Below are 23,961 nucleotides of genomic sequence, written 5' to 3'. Positions count from 1 at the left end.
CCTTTCTCCTATAGAACAATCCGCGCTTCCTACCGACATGCCACATGCCGTCTCTCTTCCTTCTCCTCCTCCTCTTTCTCTTCTTCTCCTTTCTGATTAATCAGTAGAATAATGTAGTTATCTGCATCAGAAATAGAGGGTTCCTGTTACTATTTTCTGAATGAGGAGAGAATTGCTGCTCGTCCTCCACTGCCCTCTGGCCGTAAGAGAGGAGGCCGTGGCGTAACCACAGCCCAGGGTTCTCCTTAGAACTGTCACCTCTAAGGTCTCGCTGGGGAACCAGGACTGACACGGGCTCACAGGCTACAGCCTCTGGTTCTCATTCGTGATGATGAAGGTGGTGACAAGGTTGGCCGCAGGGCCCTCGTCTGGTTCCTCCGGCCTCCTGGGCAGGGGAGAGGACTTCTCGGCGTGTTCCAAGACCAGCGAGGAGGCAGGTGTGGCTGGAACAGAGTGAGTGAGTGGGGGGAGCAGGAAGCCTTGCGGTCTGGAGTCAGTTGGGGCCGAGTTCATTTGAATTTCTTCGGCCACAGAAGGGACTTTGGCTTTGACTCTGAGCAGAGGTGAGGAGCCACTTTGGAGCAGAGGAGAGAGGTGACTAGATTTCATTCAAAATAGGTCACTCCTGGACGCGGTGCCGAGGACGGGCTTTAGGGAGCGAGGGCCCAGTAAAACCAGGTAGGACGCTGTGACCGTCACCCAGGCAAGAGCACGACAGTGGCTTGGACAGAGTGGGAGCAATGACCGTGGTGAGAAAAGCAGAGAAGGATCTGGATTCTGGCTGTCGTCTGAACGTGGAACCAGCAGGCTTTGCTGACGGACTGGATGCTGAGGGGAGAGAGTCAGGAGTCAAGAGAGCGCTGGAAACCGGGGGTTCCCTGCTGGAAACATGGGGTTCCCCTGCGTGGAGAAGAGGGGGAGACTTCGGAGAAGCAGCCTAGGGCGGTGTCAGGTGTGGTTAGGACTTCGGTTTGGGATGTGTCCTGTTTTCAGATTCCTATTGCGCTTCTATGAGACTTTGAATTGGCTGTTGGCTCCCAGAGCCTGGAGGTCAGCAGAAGGGGCATGGCTGCAGATAATGGTTTGCGAGTTTGTGAGCAGTGTACAGATATGAGGTCACTCAGGGAAGGTGTGTAGATGCACTGAGTCCTGGGGTCCCCCAAAAGAAAGAGGGTGTGGTTCAGAGGCGGAACCAGCAGAAGAAACCAAAGAGTGGTCAGTGAAGTAGGTGAGAACCAAGAGAGTGGCACCCAAAAATCCAAACAGAGAGGGAGAAAGCATTTCCAGGATCAGGGAGGGATGAGCTCTGTCCGGTGATGCCGATCGGTCAAATAATATGGGGACTTGGAAGGGGCCACCATGGGGTTTAGCAGCACAAGGGTCATCTATGACCTTGATGAGGGATGAGTAGAAAGAAGCAAGCTTCAGAGTTGCCTCCCTAGACCCAGTTGGCAAGAAAGAGGCTCTGTTGGACACAGGCTTATGGAGTGAGGACACCACAAGCTCAAGGGAAGACAGTCCTTTCTGCCCTTGGTCTCAGTAGGGACAGTCGCAGCTGCAGAGCCTGAGACCTTGTGCTCGTGTCTCCAGGGACTGCAGAGAGACAGGTTTCAGCCCATTAGTCTGTGGGGCCGACCACCTCTATTTCTGGTCCTAGTGGGAGCTGCCAGGCACGCAGACCCTGCCGTCCAGCACCAGGGACCCATCAGACCTTACAAAATATTCTGCAAACTCAATCACCTTTGAAACACCGTCCCTGTCCCCGTATTCAGACAGCTGCCTTACAATCAGAATGCACTGGCTGCCTTGATACAGAAAGGCCGTCCACCTTCAGCTAATTCAAAGAACTGAAATTTAGTGACCAAGGAAAAGTCGCCTCACCGTGTCATGTCTGGAGATCTCAGACCCCAAAAGTGGATTGTCACGGAGACTCCTTCTGATACCTATTACACTCCATGTAATCAACGGTGTCTTAGAGGAAGCGTAGGGAGCCAGGCCCCACGTGCTTGGGCTCTTTCACCCAAGGCCCCAACATAACCCAGTGACAGCAAGCCAACCCGTGATATGGCCCCGTTGGGCCATTTCCTGATGCTCCAGCTTTCTTCAGGATGTGCTTGAGAACAGCACTGTCCAAGATGGCGGCCACTGGCCACGTGCTACTGCTCGGAGGGACTGAGTGTTGCCTTTGACTTGATTAATTCCGGTGGTCACATGAGGCTGGTGCTGCTGCAGTGGACAGCAGAGACGTGGGACTTTCCCACGATCACAGACAGTTCTACTGGACAGCACCATAATACTTTCAACTTTTTAAATCTGAGGGGAAGTGGTAGAGAGGAGGCAGCTGAGGGTTTCTGAAATTGTAGGTAAAATTTTGTGTGAGGTGACTCCTTGGTTTTTTTTCCTTGGAAAGGATTCATAGCTTTCATCAGATTCTCAAAGGATTAGGTAGCCCCCAAGGGGCGAAGAACCATCAATCTGAAACAACAGGTAGTACTACATAATGATAATAATACATATATTATCCTTATTTTAAGATTTTTAAAAAATATTTTATTTATTTGACACAGTGAGAGAGGGAACACAAGCAGGGGGAGTGGGAGAGAAAGAAGCAGGCTCCCCGCTGAGCAGAGAGCCCAATGCGGGGCTCGATCCCAGGACCCTGAGATCATGACGTGAGCAGAAGGCAGATGCTTAACAACTGAGCCACCCAGGTGCCCCTTATTTAAAGATTCTATTTGTTTATTTGGGAGAGAGAGCATGAGCAGGGGGGTGGGGCAGAGGGAGAAGCAGACTCCCCAGTGACCAGGGAGCCCAACACAGGGCTCCATCCCAGGACCTCAAGGTCATGACCTGAGCTGACCAACTGAGTAGGCTCCACACCCAGTGTGGAGCTTGAATGGTGACTCTCGATCAAGAGTCACCTGCTCTACCGACTGAACCAGCCAGGTGCCCCTATGTATATTATATAATAAGACACGTACACATACCTTATGTAATATATGTTATGCTATGGGGTGGCAGCTGGTTTGTTTAACCAGAGAAATGGGCCTTTCAAGGTTGAGTGCTGTTCATATTTCTGACAGTGGAGTCATGAAGCCGTCTCGGAGAGGTCTTGAATTGGGAGGAGACACCCAAGGGTCCCTTTGACACTCATTGGCTTCTGGGGACAGGCTAAGACTCAGTCCGGCTGAGGAAGGGCTGTAGCCACAGAGAGCTGGGAGGCCCCCCGCAGTGGAGGTTGGAAAGGAGCCTGGAAGTTTGTGGTGGGCCAGGAAGCCTTGGGGAAGGAAAGGGTAGAGTCTGAGATGGACCAGGATGGCCCTGATGAGGTCAGCCAGCAGGGAGGAACACACCTCAAAAGCATGTGGGGAATGAGTCACCTGAAGCCCACCTCGGCAGCTGGAAGTCCTAGAGAAGCGGGGAGACTGCACCCCGATACACAGGAGGCTATGGCAGCACTAGTAGGGAGTTGTGGCTGATTCTGGAGTTAGACCACCTGGGCTCATGTCCCAAACTAGCAGCTTGACCTTGGGGAGCTCTCTAACCCTTCCGTACCTCGGTTTCTTCATCTGTAAGATGGGAATAATTCAAGTCTAGTGTTTTTATGAGGATTAAACAAGGTCATTTCTGTAAAGCCCTTGAGCCTGAGCTCGGCCAAGGGAGACCTCCCAGTGTAAGTCTTTGTTAAATAATCCAGTGTGGATTGGCCAGACTTCATGTCTCCAGAGAGCCTGACATTGAGGGTGGTAGGCCAGTCCTGTTTAGGACATGGGTCTTTCTCCTCCATCACCTGCCCAACGGTGTCTGGGAAAACCAGCAGCCCTCAGGCTGCTCGTCCCGAGTCTGTTCCGGAGGGATGATGGGAGCAGCAAGCAGCACTGGCAGCCTTGGGTGAGCGGCTGCTCTCAGGGTTCCTTGGGAAGGGGAAAGTGGGGGGATCCTTGGGACAGAAACTGGCCCTAATTTCCTCTTGGAGTTGGAGCAATGGGAGGTACCAGTTCTGCGCATTTATGAGAGCTGTGGGTGGGGCAAGTCTCACTTCTCTGCACTCAGCGCTGGGGAGTTTTCACTCCAGTAAAAATGGAGGGACCCCCCATTCCTACAGCCTTTGTTAAACGGTGCCCCTGTGTTCTGAGGCTTACTCTGCCTTTGGAGATCAGCAAAGGTCTGAATCCCAGGTCTGTCACTTTTTTAAGACTTTATTTATTTATTTAGAGCTTGGCGAAGAGCAGAGGGAGAGGGAGAGAGAGAATCTCAAGCAGTCTCTTCACTGAGCACAAGAGCCCGACATGGGGCTTGATCTCACAACTCTAAGATCAAGACCTGAGCCAGGGGAAAAGAGAAAAAAAGAGACCTGAGCTAAAGTCAAGAGTCAGATGCTTAACCAACTGAGCCACCCAGGCGCCCCAGGTCTGTCACTTTGGAGCCGTAAGACCTTAAACAAGGATGTGGGATGAAAGCTTCTGTGAGCCTCAGTTTATCACCTGTAGGATGAGCATAATATTAAGGCTCTCATAGAGCTGTGGGGGGTCAAGTGAGATCAAGTCTATAAAACACATAGCTGTGTATAACATATATAATAGGGACCCAATAAATGATAGTTAATAATGTATATATGCAAGCAAATATATTAAATACCTATGATCGATCAATCAACCCATGGATAGATACCTCCTATGAATAAGCTGACCTCTCTCTGTCTTCAGTGACAAAATAGGTTGATTTGAAGCATTAGCCGAAGGGTGACTTTAGGAACTGGAAAATAAACAGAACTTAAAACTATGTTTAGTTGAAATGCCCCGTCAGCACAGCAATGAGTAAACATTTCAAAGTAATTCTCCCTTTGTACAGCATTTTAACTTCTTACATTTATTTGCTATTTTTAATCCGGTGGTGATTTCTTCATCAACAACCCGTCAAGTTGGGCTTCCTTATTCAGAGACGGGGCCTGGAAATTTGTGCTTGCCGACACAGGGCTCTGGGCGCTAGGCGGGCTCCCCGGGGCACCCCCACAGGCCGTTTGGGCACACGCAGACCCCCCTGCTCTCTGATGTCGGGGCTGCAGTGAGGAAAGCCCTTCTCTCACAAGAACCCCTTCTTCTGCGGGGCCCAGTCTGGGACCCTGTGTCCCTCTCGGCCTGTCTTAGAGAGCCTAACAGACGGGCTGCCCCAGCCTAATGGCCACTTGCCGCTGAGACGGTCACAGCCAGGGGCCCTGGCATAGCCCCACTGACACCCCTGTGTTACCCACAACCTGGATGACATCTTCTAAGTCGGGGAGTTCGCAGTTAGTGACTATTGGGGTATGAGTACTTTGAGATGACCGGCTGGGTTCTTGCCCCGCTTATCTAGCCAGTAAGGAAGAACAATGGCTCCTTTCTCTTTTTCTGCGGAGATATAACAGACTTGCCATAAATTTTACCACTTAAAAGGGTGCTGTTCAGTGGGTTTTAGTGTATTCCCTGAACTGTGCACCCTTCACCATGCTCTAACCCCAGGATATTGTTATCCCCACCCCCTGCTTTTTTTTTTTTTTTTAAAATTCACAGTTTGGGGACAAGACTGATCGAGAGGCTGTCCAGAGAGTGGCACTCCTTAGGCATCTGTGGTTACATTTCAGGCCAAGAGGCCTCTGGACGTCTCGTTTCACAGCCACATCTAGGGATGCAGATTCTACGCAGCTGGGGGCTTACGTCGAAGCTTGTTCACGCTACTTCCAACCCCTCCTCTCCACAAGTTAGGGTATGTGTATGTCCAGGTGCTGGAAATATAGACAGGCTCCGTGTCCTTGAGCCTGGTGGGGCTGGGGACAGGTGAGACAGACTTGGGCACCTACTATGAAAAACAATTCTTGCTTACACAAAAAGGCTGAACAGGGGGAAAAAAAAAAAAAAAGTAAGGCTTGGATATGGTTTGACCTCTCTGGATGAAAAAGTGCATAAGAATCTAATTCTTTAGTTGCCAGAACCTGGTGTCTCCAAAGGGAATTCATTCACCTGTTGGCTGCCCGGGTCAAGGCCTTTCAGTGGCTCTTCAAGGAAAGCAAGAAGAGACAGGGCCCGTGAGGGCAGAGGCGCTCAGCGCACTCGCAGGTGTCTGTATGCATAGAGCGGAGAGCTAATGCATCCCCAGGGCCTGGCACTCCCCAGAGGTCCCTTACATGAGCTGGGGTGTCCCAAAGCATGGCAGTGTCCAGGCACTCTTTCTAGTGCTTTGTATCCAACTGCCCCAAGGGGCAGAGGTCCCACAGGATTTACTGAATCTTCACTATGTACCTGATGCTGTCTGTGCGCACAAGGACACCAAGGCTTGGAGAGGCTAAGCAATCTGCAAAATTGAGGCAATATCACAGGGCTTCAGGAGTGAGTCTGGGAATCTCAAAGGCACACCTGGGGTCCTAGTTCTGGCCATACTCCTCCCTGTGATGGTGGCCAAAGTTTACCCTTCTGGTCCCTGATGTCCTCACCTGGAAATAGGGGCAGTGCTGGTACCCATCTCAGGACCGTCTGAAGATTGAACAGCACTGCCTGCAGAAGGGTTCAACATGATGCCGGGCGCTGAGAGCACTCCAGGCAAATGAGCTGTTGTGATTGCTCAAGGTCATGAGCAAACCAGGAGCAGAACCCACTTTCCTTTCCATCACCATGTGCTACCTCCAGAGTCACTTGCCACATTTGAATCTTCCTGAGACTTTGAGGATCTGGGAAGGCCGTCTTCACCCTGTCTGCCCCATGGTGATGGCCATGGGGGGGATGGGGCGGGGGGCCTGTCCCCTCTCCTGCTGCTGGTGTGGGGAAAGGTCAGCTTGACCTGCAGCCAGCCTCCTGCACCTGGGCACTCTCACCTGCTGGCTGGCTCTTTCCTTTTCTAGGACGGTTCTAGAATCCCTGGAAAAGTCTGGGAGACATTGGGCTCCACACGGACTAATCTCTGAGCCTCAGGATCCTCCTCCATCAGATGGAAGCAGCGCACACCTGGCCTCCACTTGCTCCCCAGTGTGCCCAGATGTGATTGCCCACCTGGGCGGCAGCCGCTTGCCTGTCGCCCCCACTAGGGACGTTTTCTCCTCAGTACCAGACGAATCAGCTTCAGTTGTCGCGTCAGGGAGCCAATGCACCACCAACTCAAAATGACCCTGACCTTCAGTTTTGTCTGCATGGAGGAGACGGGAGCCGACTAGGTAGGTCACAGGTGCATGGCGCGGAGTCCCGGGAGCATTGTGTGGGTCTGCGAGGACCGTTTGCCTCTCACTCCGTCCCGCAACAACCCCGAGGGCAGAAACACTTGCAGAGGGAGACCCCGGGCTGCTTGGCTCAAGGTTCCGAGGTCCCGACCAGGTGGGACTGGGTGGGATTTAAGACGGTCGGGAGCGGGGTAGTGGCCGGGGATCCGCTTCCCCACAGCAGAGAGAGGAAGGGGAGTCTTTGGAGCCGCCTCTGCACGTGCGCCCCCACCAACCCCGAGGGCGTGGGGGGAAGGCACCGTGGAAACCGCGAGAAATGGGAGGCGCGCACCTTGCGGGCGGCCCGGCTCCTCCCCGCAACTCCGTCCCCCGGACCCCGGAAGGCGGGTGCGGGAGGCATGCGCCCTGCCCCGCGCCCTCGGCTCCGAGCGCCTCCTGCTCCCCGGGCAGCGCCGGACCCAGGCCCCCCAGCGGCCCGCAGCGCCGGAACTTGGGAGCGCGGTGAGCGGGGGCGGGGCGCCGGGCCGGCGGGCGGCGGCTTGCGGCGGGGCGCGGGGTCCCGGCCCTGGAAGCCCTTCCCCGTCTCCTTAAATCCGCGGCTGCGTGGGACCTCGGAGCTCTCCCGGCGGGCAGCGTCGGCGACGACAGATCCAGACCCGGGACACCTCCTGCGCCCACGCCCGGGACGCGACGTGGTGCCTTCTTCCCTGTTCCCGGGCAGAGGCCGCGCGGGTGGGCATCGAGGCGAGCGCTCCGCGCTTTCTGCCTGCTTTCTTCCAGCGCCCCCGGCCCGCCCGGGCTTCGGGCCCGCCGCGGAGGGGCGAGGGGCCCCGGAAGGGTGGCGATGGCCGTGGAGCCGGGACGTGGGCTCCGGGAGGCGCGCCCGGGCCCCCGCGGTAGGCGGACCGGCCCCCCGGCCGAGCGCGCGCCGTCTCCCTCCCGGGCGCCCCGCACCCCCCACCCCCGACGTGACCCCGGCGCCGGCAGCGCCCCCGCCCCGAAGCCCGCGCCGGCTGGCGCCGCCCCCAGCGCCGCTCCTTGGGCCACCTGGCCCTTCCCTTCCCAGGTGCCCGAGACGCCGGCGCCCCACCCGTCTGGGGCGAGCCGACTCCGGGGGTCTCGAGCTGGAGCGCCGTGTCCCCCGCCCCGGGGCCGGGTGGTGCGCGCAGGAGGAGGACCCAGAAGCGGGCTCTGCCTGGGCTTGCCTGGGCTTGTTCAGAGCCGGGCTGCTTCCCTCCGTGACCGCGCAGATCCGCGGGGATTTCGAGATTTTGCGGGAGCCGCCGCCGAGCCCCGGGAGGAGGGGGCTGGAAGCCCGCGCGGCTTGTCGCCTCGTCCCAGGGTGAGCGCAGGTAAGCGCTTGTGTTCTCGGTGTGTTTGAGAGTTCGGAGGGAGGGAGGCAGGAACTTATTCAGTCATAATAATGGGAACGCTGTTGAATTGTGTGGCCTCCGAGTCAGAAGGAGAAAAATTTCCAAGAAGCAACAAAATGCTCTTTGATTTCATAATCTCCGGAGAGAAAGGATTCCTTTTCTGCGTTTTGCGTGGCTGGTGATTTCTTTCTTCCCCACTCTCCGTGGTGGCTGCGGGAGGGCTCCCTAGTCCGGGGGTGGACATGGGGCCTCTGGTTTTATTGGCGCTGCTTCCCGACCTAAATGGGAGCAAAGACCTCGGTCTCCTGAAAGTGGGGGCGCTGAGACTGGCTGGCTGCCCACGGCGCCCCCGACAGATCTCAGCAGCTATGAAACGTCCCGTGGTCACAGTAGTGTTTTACCCCGGGTCCCCTCGGCCAGCGTACGTTTGAAAGAGAGGAACAGAAGGAGTTTCAGCTTTCCTGTCCCCAAGGGGAACATGAGCCCTCCTCCCCTCCAGCGCCTAGTGGCCAGAACCGGTGGGCTGGGAGCTGCAGGTCAGATGGAGGCTGGATCAGGAAATGGCAGGGTGGAGGACCCCTGCCCCAGGTTGGGTGGCTGTGGCCTGGTAGCTGGGACAGGGCCCATGCTCCTGCGCCTTCACTATCTCAGGGAGCAGAGGGAGCAGCGTGGCTCTGCGGAAAGACCCAGGGCCTACGCCCTCTGGGTACATTCAGGTTGGTCTCCTGCTCTAAGGAGTAGCTGGGCTTCCTGGACCCCTTCAGCTGATGCTGAGAGCCACATGGGGGGGGGGGGGGATGGACACGCAGAATGGCTCACTGTGGGCGTGGCCAGTTCTGCCTCTGCCCCCAGGTCTGAGATGCCTTTGGGACAAAGGGCCACTCCCCTGAGTCTTGGCATCCCAGCCTCTGCCGTAAGGGCCATGCAGTGGTGGCTGAGCCGGTGCGCTGGGCAGGATGGGTGGCTGGGCAGGGGGTGAGGCTCCTGTACTTGCCAACATTCTCTTTGGGGGTCTGCCCAGGGGCAGAGGGCTATAGGACAGCATCAGCTGGGACCTTGGGGGCCCATTGACATCTGGGTTAGTGGCCTGTCTCTCGAGCTTCCCAAACTTGAGGACTGGCCAGGACTGGCCTGCTTTGCCCTGCCTGACCCACTGCCTGTCTGGCCTCAGGGATCCCCTGATTAATAGATGTGCAGCCACGAGACTGCACTTTCACTCCTTACGCCGTGCCCTTGGTGCACATCTCAACCCTAAAGTCCGGGTCCTTCCGTCACGGCATGGAAGATAATACTTCCCATCAGCCGTGTGAGCTGATTGCAGTCCTCGCCCTGCACCTGCCCTTGTCCTGGGCTGGGAGGTGGAGAAGATGGAAGTACAAACCATGCAGTGAATGCTGCCCCTGGTTGTAGGCTGCCCAACCTCCGGTCACAGGAGATCAGATACAGGTTATAAGAGAAACTAGCTACCCGGGACTCATTCATTCATTCCCTCAGCAGATACGGACTGAGTCCTTGCTCTGTACCAGCATTGGCGTTAGGAAGCAAAAGGCACACCTTTGCTTTTGTGGAGCCGATCTTCTGTTGGAGGAAACAGGTGGTACCTGGACACGATGAACATTTGTAACGTTTCAGTTGTGATAAATGCCGTGGAGGGGCAGGAAGGTGGAGCGAGCCAAGAAGGGGTTGTTCGTGTTGATGGGGAAGGGAGGGGTTAGGTCATTGAGGGGAGACCTCAACGGCCCAGGAGAAGGGTCTTTGGGCAGAAGGGTCACGAGTGCGAAGGTTCTCTGTTTGGTGCATTTGTGAGAAGCTGGCAAGAAAGCCAGCGAGGCTGGAGGTGAGTGAAGTCAGGCAGGAGCCAGACCATCTAGGGCTCTCTTTGTGTGCTCTGGGGCTTAGAAATCTTCACATTTTAAAACTATCACCCTGGTGATCTCAGGGTCCTGGGATAGAACCCCTTTTTCTCTCTATCAAGTAAATAAAATCTTTAAAGTGAATAAATAAGACGATCACTCCGGCTGTTGTGTAAAGACCATCCAGAGCCAAGAAGGGTGGCAGGGAGACCTCCTAGAGGCTGTTCTTGGGCCAGAAACTACAGGGGTTTGGACTGGGCTGTAGCGTGGAATAGAGGCATAGGGCTGGAAGGGGGCACGAACAGGATGTACTGCTGGGTGCACGTGGGGAGACAGGACACAATGTGGAGGAGACAAAGACGATGCCAGTGTCTGTGGCTTACGCAGACGGGTAAATCGTTTCTTGGGGGCGGGGGATGGGGAGCAGGCTGCACGGTTTTATGGGGATCTGGAATTGTGTTTTGGCTCTAGTGTGTTGCCCCGTTGGACACCCAACTGGAGCTGCTATTGGCTGCTGGAACCTGGAGCGTGTGTGGGCATCGGTGTGACTAAGATGGTTCCTCATGCCATGAGATTGGGCGAGGTTGCTGAGGGGCTGGCTGGTGGCGGTTTGGGGGAGAGCAGAAGGTGGAAAACAGTCATCTTGCAGAATGGGGAGGGAATGGATAGGAGAAGGGACAGAACAGTGCCTAGCATGTGGCAGATATTTGGTAAATAAGTTTGTGGGATGCTTAGACGGGTAAATGTGTTCACAGTTGCACGCGTGTGTGGGAGTGGGGTGTGCAGAGAGGAAAGACCAGCTGGGGGGTGACATAGAGTACTCGGTGCTGTGGGATTTCAGTGGCTCACAGGGCTGGGGAGAGGCCAAGACAGTTCCGTGGCTGTCGAAGGGACTGGGTCTGAGCTTGGGTGAACAGCCAGGGCTCCGAGGCCACTGGGAGAGAAGGGAGAGTCACATCAAGGGGATGGCATTAACGGAATTAGGAAGGCACGAAGTATGTTTCAAGGTGTGTTCCAGGAGCTGGACTGCGGATGGCTGGAAGGTTCTTAGCAAGGGAGAGCTGGTGCTGCTGAATGGCGGAGCCCCCCGGGGACCGAGGGGGAGCAGCCGGAGAGCCTGCCCCCTCCCCACCCTGTCACACACACACAGAGAAACCGGCGCCTTTATCTCGTAGGCTGACAGTGACGGCTGCTCACGTGTGTGCTGCAGGGGGAGGCCAGCGGGGACTACTTGAACTTCAGCTTCAGTGATTGAAGGGTCCTTAGGAATGAAAGCATTTGGTGGCTGGTCTCTGGGTCTAGCTCCAGACGCCGTACTCAGGCAACTAGATGCCAGGGTGTGGACTGGCTTTGTTCATTCTTAAGCACCTCAGTTCCCCAGGAGGTTCTGCCGTGTCCGGCAGCTCAGGGTTTTCTGGTCAAGGATGTGGTGTCCGGGCCCACCTCTGTCTGCCGCTAGCTGCGCACATCTGCAAACGGGACTTAACCTTCCTGGGTTTGGTTCTTCTCTCCAACTAGGCTGATTATGTCGGGACCTCCTTTGGAGACCCGTGGTGTAAGTACCCGAGGTCACGTGTATAGACCGGAGCCCCGAGCTCCCGGAAGACATCCACAGAGATCCAGAGCTTTCCCTGCCCAGATATTCAGTGCTGTTGATAAATCAAAAGAACCTTTCTCTACACCGATAGTATTTAATGAGGTTTTGGAGCTGTTTGATTGATTTTTGCATTGCAAATATCCCTCTCAACTTCCCCTTCCTAAAAAGGAGGCTTTCATTTTGGTTGCTGTTGCTAACTAGGAAGGCAGATATTTAAATGGAGTAAAATGGAGGCGCCTGGGTGGCTCAGTCAGTTAAGGGTCTGACTCTTGATCTCAGTTCAGGGCTTGATCTCAGGGTCATGAGTTCAAGCCCCTCGTTGGGCTCCACACTGGGTATGGAGCCTACTTTTTTTTTTTTTTTTTTTTTAAATCATTAAATGGCGGAAAATGCCTTGGGTTGATACAGATGAAATGCATTGGTTGCTGGCTATGAGCAGGAGACAACAGATGGCCGTGTGTCATGGGGGGCTCCCGTGCACGGAGCCCACAGTGGTGACCGGTCTCACCCTGGGGCCGTACCTTGACCTCTGTCATTTGATGCGTGGCTTGCCCCCTTCTGAGAGAGGTCCTGGCTTACTCCTCCCTACTTCCCACATGACCTCTTGCAGGTGGGCGCGCCTGGGGAATTCCCTTCACCTGCCCTGGGAAGAAAGGGAGGGTCCCTCCGCAGGACCAAGTGTTGTCTTGGCAGTGGGAGGGTGGGGGGCAGGGGTGAGTTGGCTTAGACCAAATCGGTTCCCAATCCTGGCGTTAAACCTTTTCTGAGGCTCTCACATCTGGTCATGATAAAATTCATGAACATAGACTTGAAATTTCAAAGTGGATACGACTACTGTCCTCATAACCCATGTATCATGAAACCCACCCCCAGTGGTGGGGCAAAGCCAGTGTCATATCCTAGACCATGTGATCGACCCCCGAACGATACAGCCCCTCCTCCAGGACCTCGGCAAGGCTGGTGGTTGTCAAAAGTGTCGCCAGACCCCGAAGGTGATGAACGTCCCTTGCCTCCGACCTGGGGAGGTGGAGAAACAGCTCCTGATAATCTTCTGGGGAAGTTGCTGGCTCAGAGAGGGGGCTGTGTGGAAGCTACTCACCCCGGGTGCCGCCCAGCTGTCTTCCTGCCCTGATAGCCCCTCCCTGGGCACAACCAGATGAGGGGTGCCCGGTGGGATGTCGACGGACTCTGAGAGACTGCGCTGGCCTTTGGGGGCAGACGTGGAATCAGGCAGGGTAAGACCCACAGACCGGTCAGCGTTCACCTGGGGCCCCTTCCCTTTCGGTCTGAGGCGTAACGCCCCTCACCAACAGTGCCACTGTTCCAAGCCCGCACCCCACTTTGGCGCCCACTGAGGATGGTCCTATTCCCTCAAATGCATCTCACCCCTTAGAGCCAGCCCCTCATAAGCCACAGCATTCAGCACCGACTGGGGGAAAAGAGCAAACCCCACCACGCCTCTCTCATTCTCCCGGCACCAAAGAATCACACCTTCTCTCAAATGCTTCCAGAAATGTGAGCTGCCGCCGTGTTTGCATACCGCTAATTATGCTCATTTATGTGAATTGTTTCCATTTAAGCCTAATTACTGGACTGGAGGCTAACACTTCTGCTTCTCCTTAAATATGTGTCAAATTAACTTTGTTACGAGTTGTCTTTAAGGCAGCAGAGAAACATAAAGAGCATCGTCCGCGAGTGCGATGGTCCTCGTTTTACACCTAGTTTCCTCAGCGGTACTGGGCAAGAATTGAACATTTCTCAACCCATTTTAACTCTGGTCCTCAGAGTCGCTAGGAGGACCCCAGGAGGTGGTCATTAGTACCCCTTGACCGACCCCACATCCAAGGCTGTGGTCAACGGCGGATGAGGCAGACCGTCGCTGCCCTCGTGGACTTTGTAGTCCCGTCAGGACGGTAGAAGGTGCCTAAGTCATGCATAAATAACAAACATTTATGGAGCTCTTACTGTGTGCCAGGCGCTGTTGTAAGCACTTTCCAGACCTTACGTTAGTTAATCCCTGTGTCAATGCTGTGAGGAAAGTACTGTCCCTGTTTTACATATGAGGAAACATAGACGTAAGTGTGGTCACGGCAGAGCCAGGCTCCAACGCAGGAGGCAGGCATGACTCAGCTGCTGCCGAGAAGGGGTGACCTGCAGGGTGCCTCGGGAATGGAAGTGGGCGTGTGGGCGCTGTGGGAACTGGACTGGGGGAGGGCAGCGCACCGCCTTTGCTATATTCTGTTGTTTGGAAGCCATTCGTGGGTCTCCCCCTGACAGGGGAGGGGATGGCACCCAGGCGTGAACACCAGGAGGGTCCCATCACGGGAGCCACCTTGGGGTCTCTCCACTGCAATTTATTTATTTAACAGAGAGAGAGGGAGAAAGCGAGAGAGAGCGCGCACAAGCAGGGGGAGCAGCAGCCTGGTCGGGGGGAGCAGACTCCCCACTGAGCAGGGAGCCTGACATGGGACTCGATTCCAGGACCCGAGGATCATGACCTGAGCCGAAGGCAGACGCTTAACTGACTGAGCCACCCAGACAGCTGCCCCCCACCTGGCCCCAACCACCAGAATTTCTCACTTTATTTGTGGATCTTTTGTCCTTGTAGATTGCTGTCCATGCCAATAGTTTGCGACTTAAAGAAAAAAGCGGTTAGGACACCAGGCAGCATTTTTGGCATTTTTTTCCTGATCCACTGTATCACAGGTATCTGCCCTCCAGGGAGTTAGTGCTGTCATGGCTATTTCCATGGTTAAACGGTCCCAGGAATTTTGTAAAAGAGAAGTCAAGCTTGAGGCAGAGTCAGCAGAGAGAGGAGGAGGAGCCTGGTGAAGAATTCCGACGTTTCTCCAAAACTTGAACGTTCATCCATTCGCTGATGGATCCCTGTGTCCTTTCATTCCTGTGTCCGTGTGTCCTGCACACTTTGGCGAGCTCCTTCTGCACCGTGCATTCCATATCAGCTGTTGGGACACCGTGGGTGGTTTCACTCCCTGTGGACTGGGGGACCAGCCAGGGCCCACTTCAGGGAGAGGCAGGCAAAGGGAATAGTATGCTTCTTCTTTTCTTTCCTTTTCTTTTTTTTTTTTTTTTTTTAAGATTTTATTTATTTATTTCACAGGGAGAGAGAGAGGGAACAGAAGGACGGGGAGAGGGAGAAGCAGGCTTCCCACTGAGCAGGAGCCTGATGTGGGACTCGATCCCAGGACCCTGCGATCATGACCTGAGCCAAAGACAGACACTTAACGACCGAGCCACCCAGGCACCCCCACAGTGTGCTTCTTACAGCTGAATCAGCACAATTCACCTCTTCCTGCCAAACCAGATTATCCCGTGAAACGTTCATGGCTGTGCTATGACCTGTGGAACCGTGGCCCGAGGGTCCCCTCTTCAGAGCACGGGGCTTTTTTTCTGACTGCGCTTAAGATCCTTCCCTTCCCTTCTGTTCTCTGCCCCTCGCTTGTCTCCCTTCGGTTTTGTCGGTGAACCCGAGTTCAGCCAACCTTCTCCGCCGTCCTGAGCTTCTGCATCTGAATCGCTGTGGGTCAGGGACTCCCATCGCCGTGGCAGGTCCGCACGGTGTGTAAGGTTCGAGGGAATGAGGGGGTCTCCAGCGCAGCCAGCCCCTGCCCCGGTATCTGAGGAAGAAAGCATGGCTTTGATGCATTGCTTTCGTTCAATAGTAGTCGTCACTTACCTGGTTTTGAATTTCGGCTCCCTGTCCCCTTGGGGTGACTGCACCTCCAGGGGACTCTGGATGGACAGAATCGGTAGAATCTGTAAATAGCCACAGAACACCACGTCGGAGGGGTACCCGTACCTTCTGTGGAAGGGCAGGAACTTGGCCGTAGGATAGAATTTCGGGCTGCTCAGAGGCCTCTTTCTCACTCCTCCCTTCCCACCCCCCGCATCTTACCTCCCCCCCACACCCCTGCTGCTGTTTCATGAGTTAATGGATGACTCCAGGGGTGTGTTTCCTTGGCGGCTGTACAAGCTGACCACAAACTGGGGGGCATGCGACAACAGAAATTGACGCTCCCACAGTTCTCGAGGCCAGAAGTCCGAAATCCAGCAGGGCTGCGTCCCTCTGGAGGCCTGAGGGGCGGCCAGGAGCCAGTTGGCAAAGCTAGCAAGAAGGGTGCTCGGGGCAGGCCCAGCGGCCGGAGGTGCAGCACCTGGGAGCAGCAGACCCGGGCCCGTGATCTCAGAGAGATCTCCCCTGCCATCCCCACGCGGCCTCCTTCAGTGAGCTGGTTTGTGGCTGACATTTAAAAACGAGAGTTTTGCTCTTTTGGTCTAAGCCAGACAGCAGGTTCACTGTGCACTTGATGCAGACATCCCCCCACCGGGGAGAGGCTCCCGCTCGGCCAGTGATGAGTTTGCAAATCAGGGTGTCTGGTATTCTTCCGAGGGCAGGTTTTGCTCGGTGAACCAGGGCTCGGGCGAGGTCCGAGGACATCCAGGACTTGAGGGTGTAGCTGGAAAGTGACCCATCGGTAGGTGGGAACAGGAACAGAAGGGACAGCACAGTGGGTGTCCACTCACATCCCTCGCTTATAACATCTCTTGGGTCAGCCTGGAGCTGTCCAACCTTATTTGGACCCTGGGTCCTGACGCTTTTATAAACAAACCCCATGCTCGAGCCCTTCCTTTGGGGGACGGCAGTAGGTTCCCCCATTAATTCACTGTCCAGTGGAATCGTATCTGACTTGGCTTCTGTGTGTCTCCTGTCCTCCTCCGCCCTGCATCTCAGATCACCAGTTTTTAACCCCCAGAGCCAGCAGCCCTTGCCAGGACCCCGGACTGGGGCTACGGGGAGAGGCTCCCCTCTTGCAAGCCCCCCTTCGCCGCACCTGTGTGAGTGACGGACTTCTCTGTCCAGCCCACCGGGAACATTGTTTCAGTTTGCCTTTGTAGCAGATACTCTTTTTTTTTTTTAAGCATTTTATTTATTTATTTGTCAGAGAGAGAGAGCATGAGCAGGGGGAGCAGCCGGCAGAGGAAGAAGAAGCAGGCTCCCTGCTGAGCAAAGAGCTTGATGCGGGACTCGATCCCAGGACCTTGGGCTCATGATGTGAGCCAAAGGCAGACACTTAATGACTGAGCCCCCAGGTGTCCCTGTAGCAGAACTTCTTAAGCTGAAGACCCATTACACACAGACTTTAGGTTATTACTCTGAGTATTACTTTCTTATCTACGTATTTTTCTTACAACTGTTTATGATGTATATGGTATTACTAAAATGTGATGGTTTACGGCCGAGCATTGTACCTCAAGTTTTGCCTTTGATATTAGGGGACAGTTGATGCTCACTAGAGTGTCAGAGTTTGTGAGTTGTCCCATTGGGTCAGCCCCTGTCCCCCCAGCTCTGGCCCTGTCTCTATGTGTCTGGGTCCCTCTCGCAGGACAGGGGATCTTGGAAAGGTGACCCCGACGTGTGAGCTATTCCCCAGGAGGGGGGTAGCCAAGCCAGCGGAGGGGAGCCCGGAACGCGTGATGGAAAGACGTAAGAGGTCGAAGCAGTGGGGATGATGCCGAGCTCAGGCCTGAGGCTGAGGCAGGATTTTAAGTGGAAAATCAGGTCTCAGGTCCAGAGGGTCGGGAAGTGGGGTGCAGTGCCTTGTTCGAACTGAGAGCCGGCCGGGTAACGGGAGGTTGGCAAGCTTCTGGATTTTAGCTGCGCATGACTTTCCTCGGTGCGAGCCTCAGCGGTGAGCGATGGATCCAGAACCTTATCGGGGTCTTAGGGGATGATCAGTGGGGACGGCCGCCTGCTCAGGGGGTGTTGGCAGGAGACATGGGGATGTCAGGCCTGCAGCCTCCCTCCCACCAGGTCTCCTGGCCTTGCTCGTGAGCTGGTCTTCTCATTTCCTTGTTTGGCACCAGGCGCTGTCTCACTACCCTTTCTCTTTGGCCTTTGTGGCCTTGCGTGGGGCGGTTTCCTGGGGTCCAGTGACCGGGAACAGCAGCCTGGGCAAGCCTGTTGTGGACGTTCCCGGAGCAGGTGAGGTGTGTTCCCAGGAAAGTGGGTGTCTGTATGGGATAGTCTGTCTCATTCTTTCCTTTCAAATGTCCTTTTAAGATGATAAAATTAGTAGTAACTCATGAAAAGTCAAATGATCCCGAGGTAGAGAGGCTCATGGGTTAGGCCCATGTCCAGCCTGCAACTCCCTCCAGCTCCCAACTCCCCAAAGGCAGCCACTGTAGGCCCTGGGGTCATGTCCTTCCCGTCTGCCCAGCTCCGGGTTTAGTTTCCGGTGACTGTGTGCTGAGCTATGGCAGACCAGGGAAGACTCCAAGGGGGCGATGTGCTCCTTATGTTGCTGGAGCCTCTGTCTCTGTGGGACTGACATCCAGGCTGTGCAGCTAGGCCCGGGGGTACCCCTGGATGTGTCTGCCATCAGCTCAGCTCCGGACCCCTGGGGGCTCACCAGGCAGGGGCTTGTCTCAGAGGGTCCAGGGTGGACCCCCGATCTGCTCCCAGCTTCCTTCCGGGGCCCTGCCTTCTTGAGCTGTGAAGGTGGGTGTGCCTGGCTCTCCCCTCCCCGCCCCTTGCACTTGGACGTGGGGCCTCAGCCGTTCCACCGGGCTGGCAGGTCAGGAACGCAGAAGGACTCTGCTTTTATTTATTCAGGCAAGACAGAGTGTGTGAAAGGTCACCAGCGCCTGTGAAGCACCTGCCACGGGTGAGGCCGGCGGCCGTGACAGTGGCAGTGTCATCGATCTTTCGCCCTGGCTTGGGTGGGAGCCCTTCAGAGCCGAGCCGCAGTAGAGCAAGCTCAGAGGTCCGGAGCCCCCGGCCGGCGGCTGGGCAGCTTGCCCAAGCTGCGGTCTGTTCCCGGGGTCCCTCCAAAGATGCAGAGCCCGTGCTCTCCCAGCCTCATCACAGACAGGAGGGGCCCCCACCAGGGGCCCTCTAGGCTAAGGGACATGTCCGGTGACTAAAGGTGACCATTTTCCCAGGACTTTTAAAGAAGAGAGAAAACTCTTTTGCCTCGTGTTAAGCTGTTTCTCAATCAAAGCACTGCTGACATTTGGGGTGTGGTGAGCCTCAGTGTTTGGGGGTGTCCTGTGTGACATGTAGTCGCATCCCTGACCTGTACCCACTGGGTGCCGGGGGCACCCCCCACCTCCAGTTGTGACAACCCAGAACGTCTCCAGACATTGCCAGATGTCCCCCGGGGGGCAAGTCACCCCTCCCCGCCCTTTGAGACCCACTGGACTCCAGGCTTCAGAAATGGGCCTTCTGTGACCATCGCTTGGGCGTGTGAGCTGCTTCTCGCCCGGGAGCAGTTTTTCTTTGTTCCTTTTCCAAAGGGCTGACCTCATCGGGCTCATTTGTTTGTTTCCTTGACTCACGCTGCTGTAACCGCAGGCAGGCTTCCTACTTTGGGGGATCCCAAATGACTTATCATGGGACTTGATATATAAATTTGAAAGGTTCTTGTCTGCTACACTGGGGGCAGAAGGCCTCAACTTCTTTTTCAGGCCTGTTTGCTAAGTGCTTCCCTCGAGTCTTTCAGAGCACGGGGCCATCCAGCTGAAGATTTTTATCGCGAGCACCTTTTGCAGTTTGGTTTTCTGAAATCGCTCAGCATTTCTCTCCCATTAGTTTGGGTCTTAGCCCCGTGACTAGCAGATGAGCTAAGGGCCAGGGCGGTCTGACGTTGTCTGGGGCTTGGGGGATTTTTCTGAAAGCCTGTGACCCAGGACTGGCTGTTGGAAGGGGAGGAGGAGGAGGACGACGAGGGAGGCCTTAGGACAGACCCACTGGGGTCATGCCCCCCGGTGCTGTGCATCAGGCTCCTTGAGCAGGGCCGGCCTGGCTGCTGTCTCCTCTGGGGACCAGAACTAGCTGCTGACCCGGAGATGGGGCTTCATAAGGCACAGTGTTGCCCTGAGGCCCCGCCTGGCCCGGGCATCTTTCCCCTTTCCTCCTTTGAGGAGCGGGGGGACCCTCCGGGGAAGAAGGATGGGCTCTGCCTGAGTTCCACCAAGCTTCTCGCCCCTGGCAGCTTTCCCTGCCTCACTGTCTGCTCCGGGAAATGAATTCTGGCTTTCTGCTAGGGCCTTTATACGTAGCGTCGACCCTTGCCCCGGAAAACCCCAGGTATTGGAAGATCTCGGCTGTGCCCGCAGCTCTTGGGTGCTGCCGTTCTCTTCTGCGCTGGCTCCCACAGGCTCAGCTTACTTGGCCTCCTCCATAGCACGCAGATGAACTTGAGCAGTGGTTGGAATGCCCCCGCCACCCCCCGCCTTCCTCCTTCCCACACACCTATGCTGTGAGCTCACTCGCTCGCTACGGACTTGCACTTGGCGAGCCTCAGACAGTGCAGGGGAGGAGAAGCTAGATCTGGCCGCCAAGGGCACTGAGTCCCGGATGGCAAGAGAAAGGCCCGTGTTGCTCGTGGACCGGGTGCCACCAGCCCCACCAGCTGGGCCATCAGTGCCCCTGTTCAGACATCAAGCTAGGACCCTCTCTCGCAACCCAGACAGAATCCCAGGTGCTCGGTGATCCTCCGTGGAGGCCTGGAGACAAGTGGGATAGGTGGGCCCATGTGTGCCCAGAGCGGAGTTTTGAGGGCGCCTGGAACTTGCCCTTTGCTCCCTGGGGCTCTTGTCCCTGCCTTCACCTGCACTGGGGCCTGGCAGAGCTTGGAGGCTTCCGGATTCCAGTGTCGGCGGTGGCCAGTCTGCTGGAGTAAAGCCGCTTTCCCAAAATAGCCACCCAGAGGGAAAGAGCAACCCTGGAATGTGATTGCAGTGATGATGACCATGGTGGCCTCGCTCAGGCTCCTGGTCCCAGCTCCACCTCCCTGACCGTCACCCAGGAACTGGAGGTGGGCGTGGGAACCGGGTTTTTCCTGTCTCCTCTTCCTTTTACTTTCTCACCAGCAGCTTTAGAGTTAGATAAAGGACTCGGGAAAGATGTGCTGGTGCAGAGGGACCGGCGGTGGCGGCGGGGGGGGGGGGGTCACAGGATGGAAACAGACTGGGGAGCACGTCTCCACAGGTGAACGCACACCTACGGAGGGGCCCCAGTGCTGGCAGCGAGCCCAGCCCCCTGGCAGGTGAACCCGGTGCCAGACCCGGAGGCGGCAAGCCCGACAGGTCAGACAGGTGGAGCCAGCCGTGCGGTCCGTGGTCCCCAATCCCTGGTCCGCCCTCAGCCCACAAAGCAGGTAACTACCATTTTTTTTTTCCCCTGCTGCTGGTTTAATTCAGTATCTACCTCAGGGAACACTTACACCTTGAGAAAAAGATCTTTGGGATGAGTGGAGAAAATCACAGATTTGTTTCTAGAGGATTTACTGGGGGGGGGGGTGGAATTTGGCCTTGGTATTAGGAAAACATTACTAATTGTCTGAGCTTTTGTTCCAAAAAGTAACCGTCTTATGGAACCTGGTTGCTTAACAGAGAGTGGGGGGAGGGCAAGGTCCAGAAATGGTACCCCAGGTGCTCACTGATCCTTATTGGAGGGCTGGGGACAGGGCTTTTTTAGTAACTATAGATGGAAAGCCCGTGCAAGGCTTTATGGTGGTTAAGGGGCTGTTTTGCTTTTCCGTAAGGTGGGGGGTTGGACTGGGGGGTGCCTCTGCCCAGCGGGGCTCAGCATTCAATCAGGGCAGGACCCTCAGACCCTACTCAGAGAAACATTTTGGGGCGGGAGGGGTAGTGCTGGGCTTCTTCCGAAACCCAAATTTATGTTACAGCTCCTTGGGCTGGCTTTTATTTTGCAGTTGTGAAGTTCTGAAACATCTCCTTGTGAGAGCCTATCTCCAGCTCTGTACTTAACCCCCACTGTACTTAGCCCTTAGTGTTTTGGAGGATTTCCGGCCTGAGGACAGGAAGGGAGCACAGGTCTGAAGAACAAACCCGGGACCCTCCACCAGAATGGAGGACTAGTTCTGTCCTGTTTGACATGGTTGAAAGTGGAAGAGCCCAGAACAGGGGCTACCTGCCTAAACTGTCCTCGCGCAGTCTGCGTTTTCAGGGAGAGGACGGGTATGCCATGCCTGCAGCCACTGAACAGAGGTGTTTTTGTTAAACAGTTTCAATTTTTTTTTTTAATTCCAAGGTAATTCGTGATGCCCAAATTGCTTAGATTATAGGATGTATCAATTAGAATTCCTTCTTCTGAGAGTAAGAGACAAGTCCTACTCAAAATGACTTAAGGAATCAGAACAGTAAACATTTTATAAAACAAAAGTCCAGAGGTCAGCAGCTTCAGGGTGGGCTGTATCCAGCAGCTCAGGGATGTCAAGGAGTTGGGCTCTCTCCATATTTCTGCCCAGCCGTCCTCTGTCTGTGGATGTTATCGTCTACCAGCTTCCTTCCCAGCCAACCCTTCCTGGGCCTGCCTTGTTATGAGCGAGGGAATCCTTCCCAAAGACCCAGCTGACTTTTCCACACATCTCATTGGCCATAGTGATGCCTCAGGTCTGGCCCCAACCAATCGGTGGCAAGAGAAGGGGCTGGCATGAGGCATGTGTCTTGAGGAAGAGAGGCTTAGTTTACCTGAACCCCAGAGAGAGGGATGTGGGTTTGGAGCCGTCAGTCAGGATCTGCTACATTGGAAACTTGGGGGGGCAGGGAGTCAATAACTGACAATTACACTCACTCCTGAAGTACCTATATTTTATGCTCTGTTCTTAAGGCAAGGGCAATTCTAGACAATCAGGCGTCTGTTGTTTGCTTCTTGCATCCCAGACAACCCCTCTCCCCACTGTGCATCTGGGTTGGGGGTCCTCAAGCATTTGAGCTGTTCTCCCTCTCGATGAACCTGCTGCTCCCAGAGTTGGCTGTTGAAGTCCTCCATCTGGTAAGGACCAGATTGGGAAACATGAAGGATTCTAAATATTCAGAAGCGTTAGACGAGCACATCCCAGCTCTGCAGAGGACAGAGGCAATAGGCTTCTGGCCAGCAGCCCCCAAGAGCCAGCAGACATGGTCGCCATTCACCCAGGGATGCTGCAGGACCAGTGGAGGGACAGGCACGCCCCAGTGTCAGCCACCAGGGACTGTGTGACCTTTGCTCTTTCCTCCAGTGCAGGCACGGTTGGCTCCTGACATTCAGGAAAAACAGGGGTGCTCTCTGCCCCTCTGGGAAAGCTGGTTCCCCTCAACCTGGACAGATGATCATTTTTGAGGCTGAAAACATCCAAGTAAGTCTTTCATGGCCCTGTCCCGGAGATTCCCCCACTCTTTTCTTTTATGTTTTTTTTTAACCTTGTATTTAGGCTTCTTTGTTTATTTATTTTTATTTCTTTAAATTTTATGTAGTTAACATACAGTGCAATATTGGCTTCTGGAGTAGAATTCAGTGATTCATCACTTACCTACAGCACCTTCCTACGTGCCCATCACCCACCTAGCCCGTCCCCTACCCACCTCCCTCCAGCAACCCTCAGTCTGTTCTCTGTAGTTATGAGTCTCTTAGGATTTACTTCCCTCTCTTCTCCCCCCCTTTAAATCTTGTTTTTTTTTTTTTTTTAAGATTTTATTTATTTATTTGTCAGAGAGAGAGCGAGCGAGAGCGAGCATAGGCAGAGTGGAAGGCAGAGTCAGAGGGAGAAGCAGGCTCCCTGCAGAGCAAGGAGCCGGATGTGGGACTCGATCCCAGGATGCTGGGATCATGACCTGAGCCGAAGGCAGCTGCTTAACCAACTGAGCCACCCAGGCGTCCCTCCTCCCCCCCTTTATATGTTTGTCTGTTTTCTTAATTAAGTTCCACATATGAATGGGATCCATACGGTACTTGTCTTTCTCTGACTTATTTCACTTAGTGTCATACACTCTAGCTCCATCCATGTTGTTGCAAACAGAAAGATTTTATTCTTTTTTTTTTTAATATTTATTTATTTATTTGACAGACAGAGATCACAAGGAGGCAGAGAAGCAGGCAGAGAGAGAGGAGGAAGCCGGCTCCCCGCGGAGCAGAGAGCCTGATGTGGG

General features: G+C 55.0%; 1 protein-coding gene and 1 long non-coding RNA gene across 2 annotated transcripts; one reads left to right on the top strand and one right to left on the bottom strand.

Annotated features, from left to right (window-relative positions):
- The first annotated feature begins 331 nt into the window (after window positions 1–331).
- On the top strand, window positions 332–23,939 carry LOC106007410 (translation initiation factor IF-2-like). The gene is made up of 4 exons (XM_045064930.1): window positions 332–437; window positions 7,690–8,535; window positions 23,055–23,171; window positions 23,880–23,939. The coding sequence occupies exons 1-3, from the start codon at window positions 332–334 to the stop codon at window positions 23,153–23,155; spliced, it is 1,053 nt and encodes a 350-aa protein (XP_044920865.1). The 3' UTR covers window positions 23,156–23,171; window positions 23,880–23,939.
- On the bottom strand, window positions 14,672–16,073 carry LOC101679329. The gene is made up of 3 exons (XR_006601653.1): window positions 15,827–16,073; window positions 15,510–15,644; window positions 14,672–14,969 (listed from the first exon to the last, which is right to left on the bottom strand). It is a non-coding gene; the product is annotated as an uncharacterized LOC101679329 (long non-coding RNA).
- Window positions 23,940–23,961: the final 22 nt, after the last annotated feature.

The sequence above is a fragment of the Mustela putorius genome, unplaced genomic scaffold, assembly GCF_011764305.1.
Source record: "Mustela putorius furo isolate JIRA1106 unplaced genomic scaffold, ASM1176430v1.1 tig00003853_pilon_pilon_pilon, whole genome shotgun sequence".
NCBI classification, from domain to species: Eukaryota; Metazoa; Chordata; class Mammalia; order Carnivora; family Mustelidae; genus Mustela; species Mustela putorius.
Note: the sequence above shows the minus strand (reverse complement) of the source record. Positions and strands in the feature narration are given on the sequence as shown.

Coding starts and splice junctions, on each gene's coding strand:
- LOC106007410 (XM_045064930.1), top strand. CDS start 332: ATGAAGGTGGTGACAAGGTTGGCCGCAGGGCCCTCGTCTGGTTCCTCC. Junction 438..7,689: donor CAAGACCAGCGAGGAGGCAG/GTGTGGCTGGAA, acceptor GAGCGCGGTGAG/CGGGGGCGGGGCGCCGGGCC. Junction 8,536..23,054: donor TCGTCCCAGGGTGAGCGCAG/GTAAGCGCTTGT, acceptor TCTTTCCTCCAG/TGCAGGCACGGTTGGCTCCT.